At 38.2% G+C, this 13,371-nt stretch overlaps 1 protein-coding gene across 4 annotated transcripts in view; it reads left to right on the top strand.

Moving 5' to 3' along the window:
* The window catches only part of BLTP3B (bridge-like lipid transfer protein family member 3B), a 106,348-nt gene that overhangs the window by 72,291 nt on the left and 20,686 nt on the right, over positions 1 to 13,371 (top strand). For 3 of the 4 annotated variants that reach the window (XM_001152665.6, XM_009426077.5, XM_063787004.1), the window contains 2 exons: positions 11,130 to 11,323; positions 11,645 to 13,149. In XM_001152665.6, the coding sequence (XP_001152665.3) occupies positions 11,130 to 11,323; positions 11,645 to 13,149 (1,699 nt within the window). Of the gene's footprint in view, positions 1 to 720; positions 983 to 11,129; positions 11,324 to 11,644; positions 13,150 to 13,371 lie in introns of those variants that run through there. The other variant, XM_003313883.5, reaches the window with a different exon arrangement.

Here is a 13,371-nt window from a genome sequence, read left to right as displayed (position 1 = left end):
ACTACAGGCATGCACCACCACATCTGGCTGATTTTTGTTAATTTTTTTTTTAGTAGAGGTGAGGTTTCTTTTCTCCTTGTTGGCCAAGCTGGTCTTGAGCTCTAGGCCTCAAATGATCTGACCTCCTTGGCTTCCCAAAGTGCTGAGATTACAGGCATGAGCCACCGCACCCACCCTATTAATATATGTTTTTAGTTTCAAAAGGAACTTCTGATCCTTATACCATAGATTTTGCCTTTGTTGCTAAATTAAGAGATGGCATCCTGGGAATTACAAGGCTGTCTATCTGTTTTATTGCTTTATTCCTAGTTTGGGTTAAACTTCCGGCATTGGCCAGGTGCAGTGGCTCATGCCTGTAATCCCAGCACTTTAGGAGGCTGAGGCGGGTGGATCACCTGAGGTCAGGAGTTCAAGACCAGCTTAACCAATGTAGTAAAACCCCGTCTACTAAAAATGCCAAATTAGCCGTGCGTGGTGGCACATGCTTGTAATCTGTTCGCTTGAACCTGGGAGGCAGAGGTTACGGTGAGCTGGGATCATGCCATTGCACTCCAGCCTGGGCAACAAGAGCGAAACTCCGTCTCAAAAAAAAAAAAAAATTAATTAATTAAAAATAAAAAACCTTCTGGCATTTAATCCTATCTTCATGTTTCAACAATCTTTTGTGGTTTTTTGTTTTGTTTTGTTTATCTGTGTGTGTTTCTCATTTGTTTCTCTCAGCTGCCTTCCTAAGCAGATGAGAAAACTCAAGATAGATGAAGGAAGACATCTGCTCTGCATCTCATAGGGAGTAAAATGGCACAGTTGAAACTCAAGCATTGTCTTGTAAATCTAAATTCATTGTTTTTTCCCCACTGTATTACACTGCTCCCCTTTGCCCCTGTATTCACCATGGCCATTGTCTGTTATTGCATAATCGTAGTATTCCAGCCATGCCCCCATAATTGTTTTTCTTAAATAAAATATATCATTGAACAAGTAATTTTTAAAAATTTTATTCTATTTTATTTTTATTTAAAAAAATTTTTTATTTCCATAGGTTATTGGGGAAAAGGTGGTGTTTTGTTACATGAGTAAGTTGTTTAGTGGTGATTTGTGAGATTTTGCTGCACCCATCAGTGGAGCAGTATACACTGTACCCTATTTGTAGTCTTTTATCCCTCACCCCCTTCCCACCCTTTCCCCCTGAGTCCTCAAAGTCCATTGTATCATTCTTATGCTTTTGCATTCTTATAGCTTAGCTCCCAGTTATGAGGAAGAACATACGATGTTTGGTTTTCTGTTTCTGAGTTACTTCACTTAGAATAATAGTCTCCAGTCTCATTCAGGTTGCTGCAAATGCCATTAATTCATTCCTTTTTATGGCTGAGTAGTATTCCATCACATATATATGTGTATATATATATATATACACTTCATATATATACACATCATATATATACATATACACACACACACACACACACACATACACCATGTTGGCCAGGCTACACCAGGCTGGTGTAGAATACACACACACACACGCGCGCACACACACACACACACACAACCACAGTTTCTTTATCCACTCACTGATTGCTAGAGGTTGCTGCAAATGCCATTAATTCATTCCTTTTTATGGCTGAGTAGTATTCCATCATATATATACACACATACACACGTATATATATACATATATATACACACGCACATATATGTATGTATATACATACACACACACAAACACCCCCACCCACCACAGTTTCTTTATCCTTTCATTGATTGCTGGGCATTTGGGTTGATTCCACATTTTGTAATTGCGAGTTTTGCTGCTATAAACGTGTGTGCAAGTATCTTTTTCATATAATGACTTCTTTTCCTCTGGGTGGATACCAAGTAGTGGGATTGCTGGATCAAATGGTAGTTCTACTTTTAGTGCCTTTTTTGTTTTTTGAGATGGAGTCTTACTCTGTCGCCCAGGCTGGAGTGCAGCAGCACGATCTAGGCTCACTGTAACCTCCACTTCCTGGGTTCAAGCGATTCCCCTCCCTCAGCCTCCTGAGTAGCACCACTGCATCTAGCTAATTTTTGTATTTTTACAAAATTTTAACATGTTGACCAGGCTGATCTTGAACTCCTGACCTTGTGATCTGCCCGCGTCAGCCTCCTAAAGTGCTGGGATGACAGGCGTGAGCCACCATGCTCTGCCTACTTTTAGCTCTTTAAGGAATCTCCACACTGTTTTCCATAGTGGTTGTACTAGTTTATATTCCCACCAGCAGTGTGGAAGTATTCTCTGTTCACTGCATCAATGCCAACATGTACTATTTTTTGATTATGGCCTTTCTTGAAGTGAGAATGGTGATATCGCATTGTGGTTTTGATTTGCATTTCCCTGATCATTAGTGATGTTGAGCATTTTTTTCTATGTTTGTTGGCCATTTGTATATGTTCTTTTGAGAACTGTCTACTCATTGTCTCAGCCATCAATCCCTTTTTGGTGGGATTGTTTGTTTTTTTCTTGTTGATTTGAGTTCATTGTAGCTTCTGGATATTAGTCCTTTGTCAGATGTATATAGATTGTGAAGAGTTTTTCCCACTTTGTGGGTTGTCTGTTTACTCTTCTAACTGTTCCTTTTGCTGTGCAAAGCTGTTTAATTAAGTCTCAGCAATTTATCTTTACTTTTATTACATTCCCCTTTAGGTTCTTGGTCATGAAATCCTCGTGTAAGCCAATGTGTAGAAGAGTCTTTCCAATGTTATCTTCTAGAATTTTTATAGTTTCAGGGCTTAGATTTAAGTCCTTAATCCATCTTGAGTTGATTTTTGTGTAAAGTGAGAGAAGAAGATCCAGTTTCATTCTCCCACATATGGTTAGCCAGTTATCCCAGCACCATTTGTTGAAAAGTGTGCCCTTTCCCCACTTTATGTTTTTGTTTGCCTTGTTGAAGATCAGTTAGCTGTAAGTATTTGGGTTTACTTCTGGATTCTCTATTCTGTTCCATTGGTCTATGTGCCTATTTTTATACAGTACCATGCTGTTCTGATGAGTATGGCCTTATAGTATAGTTTGAAATCAGGTAATATGATGCCTCCAGTTTTGTTCTTTTTGCTTAGTCTTGCTTTGGCCATGCAGACTCTTTTGGTTCCATATGAGATTTTGAATTGTTTTTTCTAGTTCTGTGAAGAATGATGGTGGTATTTTGATGGGAATTGCATTGAATTTGTAAATTGCTTTTGGCAGTATGGCCGTTTTCCCAATATTGATTCCACCCATCAATGAGCATGGGATGTGTTTCCATTCGTTTGTGTCATCTATGACTTCTTTCAGCAGTGTTTTGTAACTAACATTAATGCAGTGTTTTGTAGTTTTCCTTGTAGAGGTCTTTTACTTCCTTGGTTAGGTATATTCCTAAGTTTTTTTTTTTTTTTTTTAGCTGGTCCTGGACTTTTTTTTGTTGGTAATTTTTAAATTATCATTTCAGTTTGGCTGCTTGTTATTGGTCTGTTCAGACTATCTAATTCTTCCTGATTTAAGCTAGGAGGGTTGTATTTTTCCAGGAATTCTTCCATCTCTTGTAGGTTTTCTAGTATATGCACATAAAGGTGTTCATAGTTGCCTTGAATGACCTTTTGTATTTCTGTGGTGTCAGTTGTAGTATCTCCTGTTTTGTTTCTTACTGAACTTATTTGGATTTTCTCTCTTCTTGGTTAATCTTGCCAGTGGTCTATCAATTTTATTTATCTTTTCAAAGAAACAGCTTTTTGTTTAATTTGTCTTTTGTATTGTTTTTGTTTGTTTCAATTTCATTTAGTTCTTCTCTGATATTGGTCATTGCCTTTCTTCTGCTGGATTTGGGTTTGGTTTGCTCTTGTTTCTCTAGTTCCTTGAGGTGTGACCTTAGGTTGTCTGTTGGTGCTGTTTCAGACTTTTTGATGTAGGCATTTAGAACTATGAACTTTCCTCTCAGCACCACCTTTGCTGTGTCCCAAAGTTTTTGATAGGTTGTGTCACTATAGTTGTTCAGTTCGAAGAATTTTTAAATTTCCATCTTGATTTCATTTTTGACCCAGTGATCATTCAGGAGCAGGTTATTTAATTTCCAGGTATTTACATGGTTTTGAAGGTTCCTTTGAAGTAGATTTCCAGTTTTATTCCATTGTGATCTGAGAGAGTGCTTGATATAATTTCAACTTTCTTAAATTTATTGAGGCTTTTTTTGTGGCCTATCATATGGTCTGTCTCTTGGAGAAAGTTCCATGCTCTGTTGAATAGAATGTATATTCTGCAGTTGTTGAATGGAATGTTCTGTAAATATCTGTTAAGTCCATTTGTTCCAGAGTATAGTTTTTTTTTTTTGAGATGGAGTCTTGCTCTGTCGCCTAGGCTGGAGTGCAGTGGTGTGATCTCGGCTCACTGCAAGCTCTGCCTCCTGGGTTCACGCCATTCTCCTGCTTCAGCCTCCAGAGTAGCTGGGACTACAGGTGCCTGCCATCCTGCCTGGCTAATTTTTTGTATTTTTTTTTTTTTTAAGTAGAGACAGGGTTTCACCGTGTTAGCCAGGATGGTCTCAATCTCCTGACCTTGTGATCTGCCTGCCTTGGCCTCCCAAAGTGCTGGGATTATAGGCATGAGCCACCACGCCCGGCCGGAGTATAGTTTAAATCCATTGTTTCTTTGTTGACTTTCTGTCTTGATGACCTGTCTAGTGCTGTCAGTTGAGTATTGAAATCCCCCACTATTATTGTGTTGCTATCTATCTCATTTCTTAGGCCTATTAGTAATTGTTTTATAAATTTGGGAACTCCAGTGTTAGGTGCATGTATGTTTCGGATTGTGATAGTTTACTGTTGCACAAGGCCTTTTATCATTGTATAATGTCCCTCTTTGTCTTTTTTAACTGCTGTTCCTTTAAGGTTTGTCTGATACAAGAATAGCTACTCCTGCTTGCTTTTAATGTCCATTTGCATGAAATGTCTTTTTCCACCCCTTTACCTTAAGTTTGTGTGAGTCCTTATTTGTTAGGTGAGTCTCTTGAAGGCAGCAGATGGTTGGTGAATATTGGGGGAACCTGTCCCCAGTATTTCACTGTAGGTTCTTTCTGTTTTCCCTAAGTGTCGGCCAATCTGAGAAATAAAGAGAAAGAGTACAAAGAGAGGAATTTTACAGCTGGGCCGCCAGGGGGTGACATCACATGGTGGTAGGACCGTGATGCCCACCTGAGCCGCAAAACCAGCAGGTTTTTATTAAGGACTTCAAAAGGGGAGGGGGTGTATGAACAGGGAGTAGGTCACAAAGATCACATGCTTCAAAGGGCAAAAAGGAGAACAAAGATCACATGCTTTTGAGGCCAATAAAGATCACAAGGCAAAGGGCAAAGCAAAGATCACAAGGCAAAGGGCAAAATCAAAAACTCCTAATAAGGGTCTATGTTCAGCTGTGCATGTATTGTCTTGATAAACATCTTAAGCAACAGAAAACAGGGTTCAAGATCAGAGCACTGGTCTGACCTCAAATTTACTGGGGAGTGATCTTTTCCCAACCCTCATAAGCCTGAGGGTACTGCAGGAGACCAGGGCATATTTCAGTCCTTATCTCAACCGCATAAGACAGACACTTCCAGAGTGGCCATTTATAGACCTCCCCCCAGGAATGCAATTCCTTTCCCAGGGTCTTAATTATTAATATTCCTTGCTAGGAAAAGAATTTAGTGATATCTTCACTACTTGCACGTCCGTTTATAGGCTCTCTGCAAGAAGAAAAATATGGCTCTGTTCTGCTTGACCCCGTAGGCAGTCAGACCTTATGGTTGTCTTCCCTTGTTCCCTGAAAATCGCTGTTATTCTGGTTTTTTTTTTTTTCAAGGTGCACTGATTTCATATTGTTCAAATACACGTTTTACAATCAATTTGTATAGTTAACGCATTCATCACAGTGGACCTGAGGTGACATACATCCTCAATTTACAAAGATAACAGGATTAAGAGATTAAAGTAAGACAGGCATAAAAAATTATAAGAATATTATTAGGGAAGTGATAAATGTCCATGAAATCTTCACAATTTATACTCCTCTGCCGTGGCTCCAGCTGGTCCCTCTGTTCAGAGTCCCTGACTTCCCACAACAGGTGAATTCTTATCTATTTTGCAGTTCTGTATTTTCTAAGTGGAGCATTTAGGCCACTTACATTCAATGTTAGTATTGAGACGTGAGGTACCATTCCATTCATCGTGCTGCTTGTTGCTTGTATACCTTGTTTTTTTTTTTTAATTGTTAATTTTTTAATTTTTGTTTTATAGATCTCTGAAATTTATGCTTTAAAGAGGTTCTGTTGTGTTTCCAGGATTTGTTTCAAGATTTTGAGCTCGTTTTAGCAGTTCTCGTAGTGGTGGCTTGATAGTGGTAAATTGTCTCAGCATTTGTTTTTCTGAAAAACACTGTATCTTTACTTGACATGTGAAGCTTAGTTTCACTAGATAAAGAATTCTTGGCTGATAATTGTTTTGTTTGAGGAAGCTGAAGATAGGGCTGGAATCCCTTCTAGTTTCTAGGGTTTCTGCTGAGAAACCTGCTATTAATCTGATAGATTTTCCCTTATAGGTTACCTGGTGCTTCTGTCTCACAGCTCTTAAGATTCTTTCCTTCGTCTTAACTTTAGATAACCTGATGACAATGAGCCTAGGCAATCATCTTTTTGTGATGAATTTCCCAGGTGTTCTTTGTGCTTCTTGTATTTGGATGTCTAGGTCTGTAGCGAGGTCAGGGAAGTTTTCCTCAATTATTCCCCCAAATATGTTTTCTAAACTTTTAGATTTCTCTTCCTCCTTAGGAACACCAATTATTCTTAGGTTTGGTTGTTTAACATAACCCCAGACTTCTTGGAGGCTTTGTTCATGTTTTCTTATTCTTTTTTTCTTTGTCTTTGTCGGATTGGGTTAATTCAAAGACCTTGTCTTCGAGCTCTGAATTTGTTTCTTCTACTTGTTCAATTCTATTGCTGAGACTTTCTATAGCATTTCGCATTTCTATGAGTGTGTCTATTTATTCCTGAAGTTTTGATTGGTTTTTATTTATGCTATTTCCTTGAATATTTCTTCTTTCACTTCTTGTATCATTTTTTGGATTTCCTTACATTGGGCTTTGCCTTTTTCTGGTGCCTCCCTGATTAGCCTAATAACTAACCTCCTGAATTCTTTTTCAAGTAAATCAGGGATTTCTTCTTGGTTTGGGTCCATTGCTGGTGAGCTATTGTGATTTGTTGGAGGTGTTAAAGAACCTTGTCTTGTCATATTACCAGAGTTGTTTTTCTGGTTCTTTCTCATTTGGGTAGGCTCTCTCAGAGGTAATGTCTAGGACTGAAGGCTGTTGTTCAGATTCTTTTGTCCCATGGCATGTTCCCTCGGAGTGGTATTCTCCCTTTTTTTCTTTTTCTTTTTTTTTTTTGAGACGGAGTTCACTCCTGTTGCCCAGGCTGGAGTGCAATGGCACAATCTAGGCTTACCGCAACCTTCTTCTCCTGGGCTCAAGTGATTCTCCCGCCTCAGCCTCCCGAGTAGTTGGGATTACAGGCGCCTGCCACCACACCAGGCTAACTTTGTATTTTTAGTAGAGACAGGGTTTCTCTGTGTTGGTCAGGCTGGTCTTGAACTCCCGACCTCAGTTGATCCACCCACCTTGACCTCCCAAAGTGCTGGGATTACAGGCGTGAGCCACTGTGCCTGGCCAGTATTCTCCCTTTCTTCCTGTGGGTGTGGATTCTGAGAGCCAAGCTGTGGTGATTGTTATCTCTCTTCTGGATCTAGCCACCCAGCAAGTCTACCAGGCTCTGGGCTGGTACTGGGGGTTGTCTGCACAGAGTTCTGTGATGTGAACCATCTGTGGCTCAGCTGTGAGTACCAGCACAGTATTTGGGTTGTCTCTCAGGTCCTGCAGGAGCAATCTGCTTCTTTCACAGGGTCTACGGGTCCTCCCAGTTTTCCTGATTTATTCCTGTAGTGATTCTGGAGCAAAAATTCACTTTGTGAGCCTCCACACACTGCTACGTCCATCCGAGTTGGAGCTGCAAACTAGTCCTGCCTCCCGCCTGCCACCTTGTCCCTGAACAAGTAATTTTTCTTCAGAGTTAAGAGTAGTTTCCAGTATTTATGACTTCTAAGCTGTTTTTTTTTAAAAAATTCTTTTCTTTTTTTTTGAGACAGCCTCACTCTGTGCCTGGGCTGGAGTACTGTGGCACAATCGTGGCTCACTGCCGTCTCAAACTCCTGGACTCAAGTGACCTTCCCACCTCAGCCTCGCTAGTAGCTAGGATTATAGGCATGAGCCATCATGTCCAGCTAATTTTAAATTTTTTGTAGATATAAGATCTCACTCTGTTGCCTGGGCTAGTGTCAAACTCCTGGGTTCAAGCCATCCTCCCGCTTTGGCCTCCCAAAGCGCTGGGATTACAGACATGAGACAACACTCCCAGCCATCCAGGCTTATTTATACAAGCTTTGTTAGCATGTACCAAAGGAATTATAATCTCATTCTATAATCTGTACTTTTTTTTCTGAAAAAAGTTACAAAATTCCTTCCTTGCATTTTAAACTTGACCCCTGTAGATACCTGGTAGTGGAATTGCTAGATTATGTTTAACTGTTTTTTAATTTAATGTTTTCTTAGAGAAATTTTCAAAAATAAACAAAAGTAGAGAATATAGTATGTTGCACCCTCATGTAGATGAGTTAATTTTCATTCTTCATTATCTCTGTTTTGAACAAAACTAAATGATCCAACTTTTATAATCTCTTAACTTTCCTTTTACCATTGTGAAAGTAACGTACACATTGTATTTTAACAATAAAGAAGAAAAAGCCAAAACAATGCTTGTACACTTGCAGTTTTAGATATCTGCTCAAACGTAAGTATATTCATTTGTTAGGGCTGCTATAACAAATACCACAGACTATGCGGCTTAAACAACAGAAATTTATTGTCTCACAGTTCTGAGACTAGAGGTCCGAGATGAAGACTTCAGCAGGATTGTTTCTTCTGAGACTGCTCTCTTTGTAGATGGTCATCTTCCCCCTTTGTTTTCACATGGTCTTCCTTCTGTGTATGTGTGTATGTCCCTCCTGTTCGGTTCTTATAAGAATATGAATCATAATGGACTAGGGCCCACCCAGTGAACTCATTTTACCGTAATTGTCTGTTTAAAGGCTTTAGCTCCAAATACATTCTGAGCTACAGGGGGATAGAATTTCAGTAAATGAATTTTGGAGGGACACAATTCAACCCATAGCAATAAGTATAGCATTGTTAGTCTTGTTTTTAATGCATGTATTTCTTTTACATATTTAATTTGCACCCTGCTTCTTTCCCTTGGTGATATCAGAATATTCAAAGTTTCTACAAGCTGCTTTTAAGTATTATTAACTACATACTAATCTGTTTTATAAGTACACTTCTGTTGGAAACTGCATATAGATCTTTCTTTTTTTTTTTTTTTTTGAGACGGAGTCTCGCTCTGTCATTCTTTTTTTTTTTTTTTTTTGAGACGGAGTCTCGCTCTGTCATCCAGGCTGGAGTGCAGTGGCGCGATCTCGGCTCACTGCAAGCTCCACCTCCCAGGTTCACACCATTCTCCTGCCTCAGCCTTCCCAGTAGCTGAGACTACAGGCGCCCGCCACCACGCCCGGCTAATTTTTTGCATTTTTAGTAGAGACGGGGTTTCACTGTGTTAGCCAGGATGGTCTCGATCTCCTGACCTCGTGATCCACCCGCCTCGGCCTCCCAAAGTGCTGGGATTACAGGCGTGAGCCACCGCGCCGGCCCTGCGTATAGATCTTTCTACTGCTTAGTGTCCTGGGTTCCTTTTTCAGTCCCACATCTGCTATCAGGGTTCTTTCTGTGCTCTAGTCTTGGGCAGCATTTGCTCCCTAGTCTACTCTGTGACTACCATCATCAGTCAATCTACGTTGAGATATTCCCTTTACTTCCTTTCCTTCCAGAGTGTGATGCAGTCTCTGCAGCACCCACTTTATTTCTATTCCCAAAAGGCAAGCACCTCCACTTCACAATTGCATGTCTCTGATAGACTTAAATTGTAATTTTTCTCTGTTTGTATATGTCTCATGTAATAAACTACGAACTTTTAAGGAAAAAGGACCATGCCCTATTTTTTTGTTTTCTTTGTGCTTAGGGTAAGACAGACAATGTAGTTGACATTCAGTGAATCTTAAAGGAAAGTGAATGAATAAATAAATAACATAAGCAAATAAACCATATTCAGGACATTGTTACAGTGTTCCCTCTCCACTGGTATCTCACACCTTTGATTTATTTTTCTTAAATTTAGTCTAAATGCTCTAGATATGCATAACTTTAGCTTTTGTAGGAATAAATATGTCTGAATTTTTAGAATAAAAGATCTTCAAGGTGCTCTGAAAACAAAATGTCTTTTATGGTAGAAAAATATGTATATTTCAGGAAGTGATATACCCTCTAATTGTAAATATTAGTTTATTTTAGGAGAGCTATGAAAGAGTGAATTCATTTTATTATTCAGGAGATACTTGGTTTTTACATTACTCCAAGCACTATTATAGGCCTTGATTAAAAGTGGGGAATAAATTTATGCACGGTCCCTCCTTTCAAGGAGAACCTGCTAGCATAGCACTTTCATAAGAAATTGGTTAACTTAGCTCTCTCATTTTAGAAGATATAGATTAAGATTCAGGTTGTAAAGTCTACAGAAATATGTGATCGAGGACCACTTTGATGTGATACTTCATCAAGAAGGTAATGTTTTTAGAAGTTTGCTTCTTGGTAAATACAGCCTTAGGAAAGAAATTGAAACAGTGCTTCCTGTTTTATGCAGTTAGTTTTAGATTAATTTGTATATTCAAGATATTCATGTGTTTTATATATTTATATGTTATAGATATTTTGAAATATTAAAACATTTTTTCAGTTAGGCATGGGAAATTTTTTTTGTCTATCTAAATGTGTTTGTTATCATTCCAATGTATCACTTTGATTTTGTAAATAATACCTCAAATTTGTTTTATCTTAAGAAAGAATAAAACTGACTAAACATGTATTTTTTGTTCTCAGGGAAGATTTAGAACCATCCAATTAAAAATTTTTAAAAAACATCTTGTCTCCACAGTTCCATCTCCCAACCTCTATAGCCAGCTGAATGCACTACAGTTTACTGTGGATGAAAGAAGCATTCTATGGTTAAATCAATTTCTGTTGGATTTAAAACAGAGTCTTAATCAGTTCATGGCTGTGTACAAGTTGAATGACAATTCAAAATCTGACGAGCATGTTGATGTTCGAGTTGATGGCTTAATGCTAAAGGTATCATACAAACAAGTAGTAGTAATGATTTAATTTTGTTCTTTTTATTTTATGATTTATTTTGTGCGTATATGTATGTTACATTGATTATTAATTCATGTTACGTTTTTTAAAAAGATTCTCTTCTTAGTGGTCACGTAAGTCCCCTTTACTCAATTTAATAAGATTTGAGGGGAAGAGTTAGTGTTTTATGTCTTAATAGGAAAGTAGTATTTTGGGGGAAAGGTCAAGAAAAAGAATTTCTGAGCTAAGTCATGTTCTTTTATCTTCAAGATGTATGGATTTGCCAGTTGGATGAGATTAATTTTTCTTCTCTTCTAGTTTGTCATTCCTTCTGAAGTGAAATCTGAATGTCATCAAGATCAGCCACATGCAATTTCTATTCAGAGTTCTGAAATGATTGCCACAAATACAAGGCACTGTCCAAACTGTCGACATTCTGACCTAGAAGCTTTGTTTCAAGACTTTAAAGATTGTGATTTTTTTAGTAAAACATATACCAGCTTCCCCAAATCTTGTGACAATTTTAATCTTCTACATCCAATTTTCCAGAGACATGCTCATGAACAAGATACCAAAATGCATGAAATTTATAAAGGAAATATTACTCCCCAATTGAATAAAAACACTCTTAAAACTTCTGCTGCCACGGATGTTTGGGCTGTGTACTTTTCCCAATTTTGGATAGATTATGAAGGGATGAAAAGTGGAAAAGGACGGCCAATAAGTTTTGTAGACTCATTCCCTCTTTCCATTTGGATTTGTCAACCAACAAGATACGCAGAGTCACAAAAAGAGCCGCAGACTTGTAATCAGGTATCTCTAAATACATCACAAAGTGAATCTAGTGATCTGGCTGGCCGATTGAAGCGGAAGAAGCTCTTGAAGGAGTATTATAGTACAGAGTCTGAGCCTTTGACAAATGGTGGTCAGAAGCCTTCTTCATCAGATACATTTTTCAGATTTTCCCCTTCCTCGTCAGAGGCAGATATTCATCTCCTAGTTCATGTTCATAAACATGTCAGTATGCAGATTAATCACTACCAGTATCTGCTTCTACTTTTCCTGCATGAGTCACTTATCCTGCTTTCAGAGAACTTAAGGAAAGATGTAGAAGCTGTAACTGGCAGTCCTGCTAGTCAGACATCCATTTGTATTGGAATTTTACTTAGAAGTGCAGAACTGGCTCTTTTGCTCCATCCAGTGGATCAAGCAAATACTCTTAAGTCTCCTGCTTCTGAAAGTGTGAGCCCAGTGGTACCTGATTATTTGCCTACAGAAAATGGGGATTTTTTGTCTTCAGAAAGAAAACAAATTAGTAGGGATATAAATAGAATTAGAAGTGTAACTGTTAATCATATGTCAGACAACAGATCTATGAGTGTTGACCTTAGCCATGTCCCTTTAAAGGATCCTTTGCTTTTTAAATCAGCTAGTGATACAAATCTGCAAAAAGGCATTTCTTTTATGGACTATTTATCAGATAAACATTTAGGGAAAATAAGTGAAGATGAAAGTAGTGGACTTGTTTACAAAAGTGGCTCAGGAGAAATTGGATCAGAAACAAGTGACAAAAAGGATTCATTTTATACAGATTCAAGTAGTATCTTAAACTACAGAGAAGATTCGAATATACTTTCATTTGATAGTGATGGTAATCAAAACATACTTTCAAGTAGTTTAACTAGTAAAGGAAATGAAACCATAGAGTCCATCTTTAAAGCTGAAGATTTGCTTCCAGAAGCAGCTTCACTCTCTGAAAACCTGGATATCAGTAAAGAAGAGACCCCCCCAGTTAGAACACTTAAATCACAGTCATCTTTAAGGTAACAACATTTTATTGGCCTTTTTAAAAATTAATTTATTTTGTGGAGCGTGTGTGCCTATGAGTGTATTTTGTTTTGAGGCAGAAAAGCTCATGACAAAATATGGCATTGTTAACATGTAGAAGAGTAGATGTTTCAAAATATGAAAACACTTTGAGCTTATACGTTTAAATATAATTTCAGCTATGGATGCTATATACATATTTTAATTCTCTTAGAAGT

Source organism: Pan troglodytes, chromosome 10 (genome assembly GCF_028858775.2).
Source record: "Pan troglodytes isolate AG18354 chromosome 10, NHGRI_mPanTro3-v2.0_pri, whole genome shotgun sequence".
Lineage (NCBI taxonomy): Eukaryota > Metazoa > Chordata > Mammalia > Primates > Hominidae > Pan > Pan troglodytes.
Note: the sequence above shows the minus strand (reverse complement) of the source record. Positions and strands in the feature narration are given on the sequence as shown.